The sequence below is a fragment of the Lissotriton vulgaris genome, chromosome 9 (genome assembly GCF_964263255.1).
Source record: "Lissotriton vulgaris chromosome 9, aLisVul1.2, whole genome shotgun sequence".
Taxonomy (NCBI): Eukaryota; Metazoa; Chordata; class Amphibia; order Caudata; family Salamandridae; genus Lissotriton; species Lissotriton vulgaris.
This window is the reverse complement of record NC_141697.1, coordinates 262460529-262474574: the sequence shown is the minus strand read 5'-3', so window position 1 is coordinate 262474574 and position 14046 is coordinate 262460529. Positions and strand designations below refer to the sequence as shown.

Below are 14046 nucleotides of genomic sequence, written 5' to 3'. Positions count from 1 at the left end.
TGATCCCGGCCCTCACCAACAGAACAACTCCAGTCACCTACCCCAGTTCCCATTACACTGTGCGCTCCCTCGAATTGGATAAAAGACCCAAGGCAAGCCGCCCTTTGACCTTGATAATACCATGTAGCCCCACTCATTGACCCCCACCCCCCAAACTCCAAGAACAATGCAGATCCCAACAAATGTACCATAGTCCCCAGGAGAAGACCTTTTCCCCCACCCCCCCGGCCCACCACAAGGAGACAGAAGCAAGGGTTCACATGAAACACTTTTATTAGCAATGTTCCCAGACAAGAGGCAAACAAAGCCGCAAAAAGCTGCTCATCCAAATATTCCACTTTTGACATGTCGAAAATAAAACTCAAGGTAGAAAAAAATAAATATATATATCATCTGAGATTCCCTCTGCATAAATAAATTAAACACACAATAAAAACACGTTTTCATGGAAAACCTTTCTGTCGGTACATGATCGGTTTAAAATCACAACGAACATCAATGTGAGTACACAGGCTGCTGTGCCCAGCTACTTAAGAATGGTCACAGCCTCCGTCAGGAGGCCTCAGGAAACCATATCGAGTTCATTTACAGTACGGCGGAACCAGCTGCGACCGGGAAAGAGTGATTTCCAGCACCAGGGTGTGGACCATGCGAGCAGCCACTGTCCGGCATGGCCAATGCATGCTACACAAGTACGGCTCATGGGTAGTGTCATTTAATGCTTTGCTACATCAGGGGGTTTGCGGAAGCTGCACCCTCAGCCAACGTGCACCAGGAATGTAGGAGGGGACCCCGCCCCCCCACCAGGAATCACAGAAGCCCCCTTGCTTCACAACTTTGGGGCTTGGAGACCCCATCATTCAGTCCAACACAAGGTTAAGGCCTTCTCTTGTGTGTGTCCAGGTTCTACTGGTCAAGACGGGGAGACAGTCTTAAGGAGGGCAGGGGTCCACCCCCTCACATTGGAAGTTGGTGTGGCAGCCTGCCAGACCCAACCAGCCTTCACAGAGCAAGCAAGGTCGGCGAGCTGAGGGACTCGGAAGACTGCTCGGTGCTGTTAGTGTTGGCACCACCCCGGTGGGATGAAGTGCAGTTCAGGAAGGTATCCGAGTCTGGGTAGGTGAAGACGAAGGAAGACGTGTAAGTGGTGCAGGCGGGGGTACAGGTGACCACAGGAGTGGACAGGGGCTCCATGTCCACTACGACGGAGTTGTACAGTGGCTCCCAGTCGGAGGCGTAGAGGGAGCTGGTCAAGTCCACGTCTGGTACAGAGCGGGCAGCCTCCAGAGTGCCAGGCCTGGAGGGGAAGAGGAAGTCATCGAAGGGCTCGGACTTGAGCTCAGAGGGTTTCTTCTCCAGCTGGCAGGGGTCTGGGAGGCAAGATTGGGCCGAGACGAGGGACAGTGAGAAGAGTGGGTCTTCAGGACATGGCAGGGGCACTTGAGGCAAGGAAGCAGAGACCAAAGAAGCTTGAGAGACCGTAGCAGCGGCCATTGATGTCTGTGACATGGAAGTGCCGGCCAGAGACACCTGCGACATGGAAGCGCACGTCTGGGAAGCGTGCGAGATGGAAGCACTTGGGATGTCACTGGCAGGACTGGAAGCATCAGACATCAGTTCCAATTCCAGGTCCATGGAAGCCGTGATCTCCTGGAAGGCGCCCTCCAGGTCCCCAGGAATCTTGCAGGCAGGCCTGTGGGCTGCAAGGATGAACTCCAGTTTCTCCTTCTCCTTCAGTAGGGCTGCGATCTCGTTCTGCAGGATGGACTTATCCTCCTCCAGGTCATCAGTCTCCTGTGAAGAGAGGAAGGGGAGGGTCAATGAAGCAATGGCTTACAGCAGGACAAGCAAACAAGTAGCTTTTGAGGTGTACAAGGTGTGGAAGTGGAAAGGATACTTACAGCCTGGAGGGTGTCAGTCAGCTCGCGCCGCCGGTTGCGGCACTTGGCTGCCGCCATCTTGTTTCTTTCTCTGCGCACGCGTCTCTTCTCCTCCTCTTCAGGGGACAGCTGCGAATAAACGGGACACACCGGTCAGGTTTCATTGCTACAAGCATAGCTTTCTAACAATACGTTACAAGTGTAGCACATGGCTAGCACTGTTGTCTTCTGCAAATACACCACCCATCATCCTTGAAGCCTTCTGTGGGTGCCCCCAGATCCACGCACATAGCAAGCCATGTTGGTCCCTGCCCAAGATTCCAGGCAACACTCCTTGTGGGATCCATGCTGCCATGGATAGCCCTTGCCCCCTCCTAAATAAAGCACTGTGGCCATTTACACAGGGCCCCATAAACCGCCCTGGACCAAACTCAGTTGCCCTTTCTTTCATGGGGAATGTGGGTTCCTATGTTTCTGCAAGATCCCAGGCACCGCTAATGCACCCAACTCTGCAGACAAGCAGTGTCACATATGTAACTGTGCTGTGTCCAAGGGGCAATGCACCAATGCATGCTGGGGCCAAGATGCTGTCGACCCAGTATCATATTGACTAGGTGTCACGTTTCAGGAGAATAACATGCCATACATTCCTAAGGCATGCCAGTCTGGAGAAACTCCTGAATGCTATAATGTTATTACCCATTGAACCAGCAGGCCATATAAAGCCGCTGCTACACCCAACATGATGCCCACAAACAGTCACGGCAATTTCACCAGCTGTGCCCTTGCCAGAAATGCCCCCATCTAGCCCCATGCCCTGCCTGCTCTTAGAAAGTAAACAGTGACATTGTCCAGATACACCCCATGCATGTGCCCACGAGCTCTGCTCACCTGTTCCACTTTGCCCCTTCTGCCATTGCTTTGCCCTCTGCTGCCAGAGCTCTTCATGACGCCAGGCCTGGAGTAGGCCGCGGTTGTTCCGTAGGGGTGGGCTCGCGATTGCGATGGCGCCATGGAGGAGATGAGAGCAGGCTGGACCAGCCACTGCAAGTCTTGCGAGGTAGAGATGGCAGTCACGGTGGGCACAAAGTTGGCACTGGAGACAGCGAGATCTGTGCAGTAATCCTGAGGGAGAGAGGGTGAAGAACATTAGTGACACAAGCAGAAAGAAGGGCGTGATTGACACATGCAAGCAATCAGATATAGTACACAGACAGGAGGCATTAATCAGTTCATGCAGACATTAATGACGTGAACACATGGGAGTAGCTCCTGCTACAAAGCTGTGACTGTCTCAGGTGAGGTCCCCTGCCCCCCACTGGAGATCGTACAGGCGCGTGCAGTGCATGCTGGTGGCGAGCCCCCACTGCCCTCAACCTGCAGGAGCCCGACTGCCCCGCCCCCTGCCCCACTGACAGCCGGGCTGCCCTTGTGGCCTCCTCCCCTGGCTCTCCCTTCTGTCCCCATCTGCAGCACATGCAGCAGGAGCCATAAATAGCTCTGACGTCTGCGCTGACGCAGGCGCCGCTCCGGAGTCTCCTGAATGAACCTTACTTTATGAATGAGACGGGAGGCGGGGGCGCGAAACCGGGGACGCGGTTACACACGGGCTATTCCGGCGCTGCTGCCGGTGGTGTACCGAAATGCCCCAGTGTGCAGTCTCTGCAGCAGGGCGTGCAGGGGGGTCTGCAGGCACGGGGCTGGTGTCTGGCGGAGCCCTGTGGGATCAGGGCTAAGAAGGAAGCCAGACTATGACAACTGAAGCGAAGTCAATGGGTCTTGTATCACAATAAATACACACTGACGAATGAATAGGAGCGGTTGCTCAGCTGTACAGGAGGCCTAAATACATTGCCCATGTAACAGAAGTTAAGGAACTTAACTTTAGCGCCTGGATACCCCCACTGGTGACAAGCAGCGCTCTAAATATCCACCTTACCTTACATTACACCTAGAAACCGTTATACCCCCTCAACACAACAATCTACCCAGGTGCTTCCTGCACTATTGGGAGGTGCTGCATTGACAGCTGGGCAGGTGGAACTACAGACATTTCCTGAACATGCAAAAGGCGAATCAGCATGCAAGCGGCTCAATGTGTCTGGCCCAAAGCTTAAAGTGCAATTGCCCCCAGTACCAAAGCATACAGGAGACTGCACTCCACTTCCACGAACGCTGCTGAACATACCTGTGGCGTGTCCGGGGAGCCCAGGCTGCAGTAGGATCCCTCCGGGGAGAGGTGCTGGTAGTATCCGCTCAGCGAGCTGCTGTCGCCAGCAGGGGAGGCTGAGCTACAGCGGGACGAAGAGGCATCGTAGTCCGAGCCCGAGAAACCCTGGAACATCCTGGGGCGGTAGGCTGGCGGATTGGGTGTTTGGAAAGGGGATCCGCTGGTCCTGCCGGCCAGTGCAGGTGTTGCCCTCAGTTCAGAGCGCTCCGTGTGTATTCCAGCCCTGGGTGTGCTGTCAGTGTCCGATCGCATCAGGCTGCAAATTGTTCTGTGCTCCCGATGTGCTCAGTGTGTGCACGGTTCCAGTGCGGAGCTCAGTCCCTAGTATCCTCGGTGCGCGAAGCTCCTTCTCTGCTACTAGGCTGTCAGTGCTGAGCTGAATCTGCCCTGCTTCGAGTTCAGCCTCTTTTTATAGCTTGTCCCAGGATTTTATGAATGGGTAACACGTCACACACGAGGGGCGAGTCCATTTCACACTAAGGGGAGTACAAGGACACGAGTGCTCGCTGAGGCTTGCAGCACGGATAGAGAGACAGAGCTAGCACACTTCCTGGAAGGTCTACTGTGTCTGCAACATTCTTACAGCACACAGTTGGATTAGCAGAGCTTTTCGATAGATCAGCATTTTGACAGCGGACGGAACACCCCCCACAGCTTTGAGCAGTAGTTGGTACAGTCCCGAGGACGACTCGGGAACCCGTGACGCAGATATCCTTATATGGCAACATCCTGTGAAAGAGGCGGAGCTGCCGGGAACAGCAGCGAGAGCTGCCAGTGGGAGGGAGAGACGGGGAGGAAAAGGGAGGAGGGGAGCAGCAGAAAGGAGGGGGGCGGAGGGGGTGAAGGAGAAGGCTATGTGCAGAATACTAACTAACAGCTAGCGCCGAAATAAGGCTATCACCAGCACTTTGGACCCTCAAATATTTTGGGGTGAATGTGAACACTTTGAGAAACAACTAAATATACAGTTGGAACTCTATAAGTTTGAATGCAAAAAATAAAATGGTACAGAGGTAGAAACATAGGGAATTTCAGTCGAAAATCAATACAGATAGACCACGTATGATGGCCCGGCTAGACACCCGCAGCGCCGACACAATGACTTGCACCAGCATTATTAGGATCATGACACTAGAACTGCCGGAACCAGTAACCAGCGCTGACCAGCAATACTGAAATCGACAGCAAGGAGCGTGACACCTGCAACGACGCCGGCACTGTCAGAGTCTGACACCTGTACGAACACCAGGACTGTAAGAACCTACCGCATGCACTGTCAGGAGTCTGACACCTGCAACAACACCAGCACTGTAAGAACCTACCGCCTGCCCCGTCAGGAGTCTGACACCTGCAACAACACCAGCACTGTAACAACCTACCGCCTGCCCCGTCAGGAGTCTGACACCTGCAACAACACCAGCACTGTAAATACCTACCGCCTAAACTGTCAGGGGTCTGACACCTGCACAAACACCAGGACTGTAAGAACCTACCGCCTGCACTGGCAGGAGTCTGACACCGACAACACTAGCACTGTAAGAACCTACCGCCTGCACTGTCAGGGGTCTGACACCTGCAACAACACCAGGACTGTAAGAACCTACCGCCTGCACTGGCAGGAGTCTGACACCTGTAACACCAGCACTGTTAGAACCTACCGCACTGTAAGAACCTACCGCCTGCACTGCCAGGAGTCTGACACCTGCAACAACACCAGCACTGTAAGAACCTACCGCCTGCCCCGCCAGGAGTCTGACACCTGCAACAACACCAGCACTGTAACAACCTACCGCCTGCCCCGTCAGGAGTCTGACACCTGCAACAACACCAGCACTATAACAACCTACCGCCTGCACTGCCAGGAGTCTGACACCTGCAACAACACCAGCACTGTAAGAACCTACCGCCTGCCCCGTCAGGAGTCTGACACCTACAAGAACATTAGCACTGTAAGAACCTACCGCCTGCACTGCCAGTAGTCTGACACCTGCAACAACACCAGCACTGTAAGAACCTACCGCCTGCACTGCCAGGAGTCTGACACCTGCAACAACACCAGCACTATAACAACCTACCGCCTGCACTGCCAGGAGTCTGACACCTGCAACAACACCAGCACTGTAAGAACCTACCGCCTGCCCCGCCAGGAGTCTGACACCTGCAACAACACCAGCACTGTAAGAACCTACTGCCTGCACTGCCAGGAGTCTGACACCTGCAACAACACCAGCACTATAACAACCTACCGCCTGCCCCGTCAGGAGTCTGACACCTACAAGAACACCAGCACTGTAAGAACCTACCGCCTGCACTGCCAAGAGTCTGACACCTGAAAGAATACCAGCACTGTAAGAACCTACCGCCTGCACTGCCAGGAGTCTGACACCTGCAACAACACCAGCACTGTAAGAACCTACCTGTTCCGAGGTGTAACAGCCCCCGAGAAATTATCCCTACCATGGTGCAAGTCCCTAGGGAAGCATGTACTTATGAGAACAGTTGCCCTCACTCACCCGAGACAGACATGCTTCATCATTGGACGGTGCTCCTCGCCAGGCCGGCGTTCCAATGCCTGGCGGGCCGGCAAGTGTGCTCTTTGTCAGAGATCTTTAAATTGACATGCTGATTGAGCACCGTAGGACAGAGAGTGGTGTGTCCTACAAAATGAGAAGATTGGTGAAATGGAGTGAGAATAAAATCATCTATCAACCAGATGCTGCTTAACCCGTAGCGTGCGTGCGTCGGCCGACGGCCGTCACAAGCACTACCGAGGTAGTGCTGCGCACGTCCGTTGGCCGACGTGGCCCCGCCCACTCTTTAGAAATCCCGCACCGCTGCGGAATTTGCGCTGCGGTTAAGGAGTTAACTATTTAATGAGAAATCACTGTATATTACTGAGTTTTAAAGAAAGGCAGAGAAACTAAGGGCATAATGGTCCTAATCCCTGCAAGTGGTGAGAGTGTGAATCGGTCACTCATAAGCCAATTATTTAGCTATGGATTATGTAACGGGTGAACATGTTTCATGCCTCAAGTAGCCGTGGAGCGGTCTATTGGCATTTCATCAGGACCAATAATATATGATGTGACCTAATCTCGATAAAGTCAGGAGCTCTATAATTTATAGCCCCACTCTTTGTGTGGATGATAGGGTGCCAACTGACACCTTAAGCACTATACTAATAAAGCACTTGGTTTTGGATCACCTGCATTAAAATCAAAAGAGAAAGCGTAGACATTAATGCACAAGGTAAAAAACTCCTGGGTAGAGTAACAAACATAAGTGTGCACACCACCCCACAACATTTCAAATATAAAACTGGTGTACTCCCATGACGCACTCCATACTGACAAGGTGGTCTATGCCAACATGCACATAACGTCAGCAAGTCGTGGATCCTATAGTCGATAATAGGAGAGTGGAACATGCAGAACATGTAGGTTCCTCACCCTCCTGAATATTAGGACAGATCAGCCTGTCAGGACGCCAGGGCGCTGAACACTGAATGCGACCTCTGTAGGGGAGGTAACTGAGGCAAGATATTACAGTTTTAAGAAAAAGTGCAGCCAAAGCATAGGGCCGTTGGTCGCAGCATAAAAAGGCAGACCCTCTCATTTGGAGGACAGGTACGTTGTAAACGGGACTCTGCCACGGCCTAACTTACTTGTCTCCGTACATCAGTGCATCCTAGAACCTTCCCTCAGCGTGCCTCCGCAGGTAGCGGATATTGTAAAGAGCGGGTTTAAGAACATCCGGGATGACGAGCTGCCTCCTAATGGGTTATTGGTCACCAATGTCCCAAGCATTTTCCTCAAGGATCTGGCTTTTTGAAAAGACTAGGCCAAGATTGCATGGAAGTGCACTAGGGACTGGTTGGTGCCTATTTATCAGCACCGCTAAACGATTATCTGACACACTCATGATTCAGATAACTAGTACTGAAAATGCCTTAAAAACCACAGTGTAGATTAGCTTTATAGCTGGTCTGAGTGACTGATTCAAATATCTCTCTCTTGCAGGGTATAGGACTATTATATCCTTAGTTTCTCTGCCTTTCTTTTAAGCTCAACATCAACCCGTGATTTCTCATTAAATAGTTTGGCAGCATCTGGTTGATAGTTGATTTTATTCTCACTCCATTTCACCAATATTCTGATTTTGTAGGACACACCCCTCTCTGTCCTACGATGCTCATTCAGCGTATCAATTAAAAGATCTCCGACAAAGAGCCCTCTTGCGGGGTCCGCCAAGCATTGTAGGCCTGGCCTGGCGAGGAGCACACCCAATAATGAAGCATGTCACCCTTGGGTAAGTGAGGGCAACTGCTTCCATAAGCACATGCTTCCCCAGTGACCTGCGCACAGGTAGGGATCATTTCTCTGGGGCTGTTACACCTCGGAACAGTATACTGATATTTGATTTCGCACCAATATGATCCACAGAATACAGAGGGACGAAATACTGAAAGGTAAGAATGTAAATATTGTCTATATTTAACTCCACATATCCGTACCTTGATGATGTGTATATATCATCGAGGTACATAGGTGTGCAGTTAAGAATAGTAAAACTATGCCTCCCTCTGTGCACTTGCTTTTCAATATTTTGTCCCTCAATAGTTTGGCCACAATATTATGGTGCCACCTTAATCTTGTCCTTGATGTTACAGAGTACAATCCCAAGCCTGACAGCAGCAATGGTGACACTAAAGCTAACAGTGGGCATTGCTGACACCACAACTGACTGTAGCAATGCTGACATGAAGACCGACACAGGTATTGCTCACACCACAACTGACTGGAGCGATGCTGACACCAAGACTGACAGAGGCATTGCTGATACCACAACTGACTGGAGCAATGCTGACAACAAGACCGACACAGGTATTGCTGACACCACAACTGACTGGAGCAATGCTGATACCAAGACTGACAGAGGCATTGCTGATACCACAACTGACTGGAGCAATGCTGACACAAAGATGGGCACCAGCAATGTTGATACCACAACTGACGGTAGCAATGCTGACACTAAGACTAACAGTGGACATTGCTGACACCACAACTGACTGGAGCAATGCTGACACCAAGACGACAGAGGCATTGCTAATACTACAACTGAATGGAGCAATGCTGACACCAAGACTGACAGAGGCACTGCTGATACCACAACTGACTGGAGCAATGCTAACAGCAGACTGACAAAGGCATTGCTGATACCACAACTGACTTGAGCAATGCTGAAACCAAGCCTGCCAGAACCATTGCTGACACCACAACTGACTCGAGCAATGCTAACACCAAAACCGTCAGATGCATTGCTGACACCATGGCAACAGTGCATTGCTGACACCACAACTGACTGAAGCCATGCTGACACTAAAACTGACAGCAGCAATGGTGACACCAAGACAGACAGCAGCATTGCTAACACCACAGTTGACTTTAGCAATTCTGACACCAAGACTGCCAGCACCATTGCTGACCCCACAACTGACTCGATCAATGCTGGCACCAAGATTGACACCAGCAATGCTGAAACCAAGACTGATCAGCAATGCTGACACCAATATTGACACCAGCAATGCTGACACCAAAGCTCATCAGCAATGTGGATACCACAATTGACTGGAGCAATGCTGACACCAAGATGGGCACCAACAATACTGACACTACATCTGATTTGGAGCAATGCTGACAGCAAGCCTGACAGTGGCACCGTTGACACCACAACTGATTGCAGCAATGCTGACACAAAGACTGTCAGCGACTCTGCTGACACCACAACTGAATGGAGCAATGCTGACACCAAGACGGACAGAGGCATTGCTAACACCACAACTGACTGGAGCAATGCTGACACCAAGACTGATAAGCAGTTTTGACACCACAAATTACTGCAGCAATGCTGACACCAAGGCTGATTACCAGTGCTGACACCAAGACTGATCACCAGTGCTGACACCATCACGAACTGGAGGAGTCTGACACCACAACTGACAGGACAAGACTTACTGGAGCAATGCTGACACCAAGACTGATCAGCTATTCTGATTCCAAGACTGACCAGCAATGCTGACACCACGACAGACTGGAGCAATGCTGACATGTAGACTGATCAGACTTGCTGATTACAAGACTGGCACGAGCAATGCTGACACAAGGAACACCAACATCAAGGTTATAGCAGCACTGCAAGGAGCATCAGAGCACTCACAACCACACCTACAGCAGCAATAAAACCATCAGTGGCCCAAGCACAGGCTCTACCATTTATACCAGCATCAACAGAGACACTTTGTCATAATATCAGCGCTGGTTGAACCTACAGAAAGAAATGGAGATGAAAGAGTCATTTAAAATGTCTGGTCCTAAAGAGTCTCTCCATAAACACCATTTGCACAAGAGTACTGGGGGGTGAGAGGGGCTGTCCCGCTCCGCTCGTGCTGTGGTGCGAAACCCTGGATCACTGAATTCGAGAAAGCTTTGACCCAATGGATTAGGGTGTCTACGCCTATGCTCTGTGGCGTAATTACTGTTTTATACATGTTGGAGAACAAGATAAATCATAATGTTTATCCCTGTGTCATAAATAAAGCAGGAACCTTCCGCCTACTCATGTACCAGGACTCCTGTATCATTGTGGTCACACCTGCAGAACAGCAGGAAACATCACTTTACTGATCCAGCTATTACTTCATCAATGCTATGTTTGAAGGAATCATCTTCCAATCAACACCAATGACCTTGTGAGACCTTTATGGGATGGCACAGTGCTGGCATGAGTGATGACGGCCCGATGTGAAGTGCAAGTGGAGGTGCTGGAGCAATAAAACGACTGTCATTGACCCAATGTGCTCACAGGATGCTGCATCTAGTCCTAACTGACTTTGGCCATGTGCTTGTGGGGTGCTGAAGTGCTGTGATAATTCATACCCTGTTTACCCTCAAAGACCTGTTGTCCATGTGACTATAAGGAGGAATCTATTGAATTTCAACATATTGTCTGCCTGTGTCCTGCTTTACTTGACCTAAGGAAAAATACTTAGAGTGTATTTGTCATCTCTAACTGTAGAAATATCAGGGACACTATTGCATATTATTTTTCTTCAGGAGACTGTCAATTCATCAAGAAATTGACCAGATTCTTAGACCTTTCTTGCTATCACCTTAAGGAAACGCGAATCACTGAATACATTTTATGAACTTTTATAGCGTTGGTTGTCTTATACCTTATGCATTCTCTGCTGTGTTGTTTTTTTATTGCCTACCTGCCACGACCTGTTGCCATTTTCTGCTGAGACTGCTGCCTGTTTACAGGGACAGAGGGAGCTTTACCGCTGGGGTCCGCGCTATTGAGAGCGCCGTTGCCTTGATTTACTGGTCCCCCCGCCGCCGCTTTTTACATCGGACGAGGCCGTCGAGCGGGGGGACTGCAGGCCCCACAATCCCTGGCTGGGATAGCTCCGCCCATCTACGCCCTTTCACCCGCCCGGAGGCACACAAAACACAGCGGCTTCCTCCGCGTCGTGGGACGCGCGCGGGCTGCCCCGGGCTAAGCCCAGGCAAAGGGCGGGCCCTCTGTGGCCCTCAGAGGCCTGAGGAGCCTGGGCTGGGCCAGAGATCCTGGCCAAATTTTCGCTGGTGGCCCCTAGAACTGTAAGCCCCTATACTTTATATAGTGTATTGTAATCCTCCATATTGGGAGCCATTGACATTGCCTAAAAGCTCAAACTTAATCTAAGAACTTTGTATACATTTGGACTCTAGATATCTGCCTAGGATTGGTACTTATCACTTTGTTCATTGCCACATAGCCTTTCTAAAGACATATTTCCTCTCGTCCTGGTGATTTTTGACAAAATGACACGCGAAACTAGAAGTAAGGCTGCAGCTGGAGGGACAAATTTGACGGGAACTCTTGATGATTTTATAGTACGCACAAACTCATTGATAGATCAAGGAATTGTGCTTATGGAGAGAAGGGTATCTCAAGATCTTGCGTTTGCTAAGAGGTCGTCTATGGGCCACATTGCCGTGGTTCGTAGTCCAGAAAATGTTTTAAGTAACTCCACCTCTTTGCAGACACATGTGGAGGTCCATAATAACACCTGTACACAGCCTGCTCTTCAAGACTCTATCTCTTACGATTCCCAGGATCTGCCACCATCAGGAAATAGCTTGATGGCTACACAAATAGATACCCGGGCTGAAAGTAGCAACTATGAGACAAGAGGGAAAAGGGAGGGAGCAATCCCAAAAAATAAAAATAAGCGTACTAAAAATAATATCACTACTGCCAAGAAGCCAAAATCGGTAACAGTGAGCGAAATTAGAGACAATACCAGTAAAGAAGCAGCGAGGGAAGTTCCTGGGGTGGATTCAGGGAAAGAAGAGGTTGGTTCTAGAACCTTGCCTATGACTATTCCAGATGACTCCATCTTAGATGATACTTTAGCTGACATTTTCACTAACAGCACTACAGCTAATACCACAGCAAATAGTACAGGTATCAGTGTAGATAGGGAAGATCTTGTATTAACTACATTGAAGACACTAATTAAATCCTTACTTTCTCCCCTAGAAGAGAAGCTTTTGGTAATAGAAACCCAACTCAATGAGCTACATAAGGATATAAAAGCTTTGCATACTGCCCAGGCCAAACAGTAGCCACATAACTTCACCTGCTAACAAACCCCAAACACTGGATAAGTGTCTAACTGAAGGTAAAAAAGCAGCTCCGAAAACCCCATTGCCAAACCCCACTCGCCCCAAAACAAGTAAAACCTGTGTCAAATCCACTCCGGCCACTGAGGCTAAGACAAATAAACCAGTTAGCCTCAATGCTCCCACCCATAGTCCGGATAAAGTCCATCAAGATAGGACCGAAAAGCGTAGAAGCATCAACTTACCACCAGAAGCATGCCCATACGTGGTAATTTTAACTGGGGTCCCAGAACTGGCCCCTCAAGTCGTGGAACCCTTCTGGGCACTTAAAAATAAGGTGCTCCACTGGTTAAATTCTAATCACCCTCTTCCACCAACAATAACTAGTAACATCCTAATGGTACAGAGGGTTCCTTGGGTGGGATATAATAGAAAGAGAACTCAAGGAGATTGCGTGGTCGTAACTTTCGAAGATCCACGAACAGTGGACCATATCTGTCTGGGGGCACCTAGAAATAATGGAGCAACAATCATGGCAAGAGCACTCTCTTTTTTCTACATGCCAGTACAGCAACCAGTTAACAGATGGAGTTGGATGATGGGCACTAACTATCCCAGGGGAGGGTGGGGGCACGAAATGTTCAGGGATTCAAACCAAAATGTTTGGGGGGGGGGGGTTGATGATGGTTGGACTCTAACACAGCGAAGGGCCGGGAGAATACATCATGGCGACCGACAGCATCATGGAGAATGGATGGGACCACAGTACGTCCCACCCATCATCCCTTGTTATAACAGGTTTAGTGAATAAGAGGCTGTGGATTGACGTCCAGTGCACGAAGAGGCCCCACAGTCCTCCCCACTAGATAAGGATATGCCATCTGTACAGACAGCTGACACATCTGTTGCTGTCAATACGGGAAAATTGATCCCAGCTACTATGATAACTCTCTCAAATGTGGGCCTGGAGGATTTTAGATTAGGTAATGTTGCCCATAGTGAACATGTTAATTGGCCTCCTGATCCAAGAGAGCCAGTGGGCTCAGTTAACTTTAAGTTAATGGAGTCGATCCCTCGAGCTTCCTCTGTCGGTGTGGAAGGAAACAGCTGTGTGGTCTCTCGGCTCTCCTGGAACATAGCAGGTCTCGAAAAGAAACTGGCCATCCCGGAATGGAATGAGTTCATCAGCCAGTATGAGATCTGCATGCTTCAGGAGACATGGAGTACGGCACCGCTGTACAAGTCTGGGTATTCCACTTTTTTTACCCCG

The 14046-nt window shown here is 50.1% G+C and overlaps 1 protein-coding gene across 1 annotated transcript; it reads right to left on the bottom strand.

The window, feature by feature from the left end:
* Window positions 1-255: 255 nt before the first annotated feature.
* FOS (Fos proto-oncogene, AP-1 transcription factor subunit) lies at window positions 256-4498 on the bottom strand. The gene is made up of 4 exons (XM_086937514.1): window positions 4069-4498; window positions 2772-3005; window positions 1902-2009; window positions 256-1794 (listed from the first exon to the last, which is right to left on the bottom strand). Exons 1-4 carry the CDS (start codon window positions 4360-4362, stop codon window positions 1003-1005), a joined length of 1428 nt encoding a protein of 475 aa, XP_086793640.1. The 5' UTR covers window positions 4363-4498; the 3' UTR covers window positions 256-1002.
* Between the last annotated feature and the right edge of the window lie 9548 nt (window positions 4499-14046).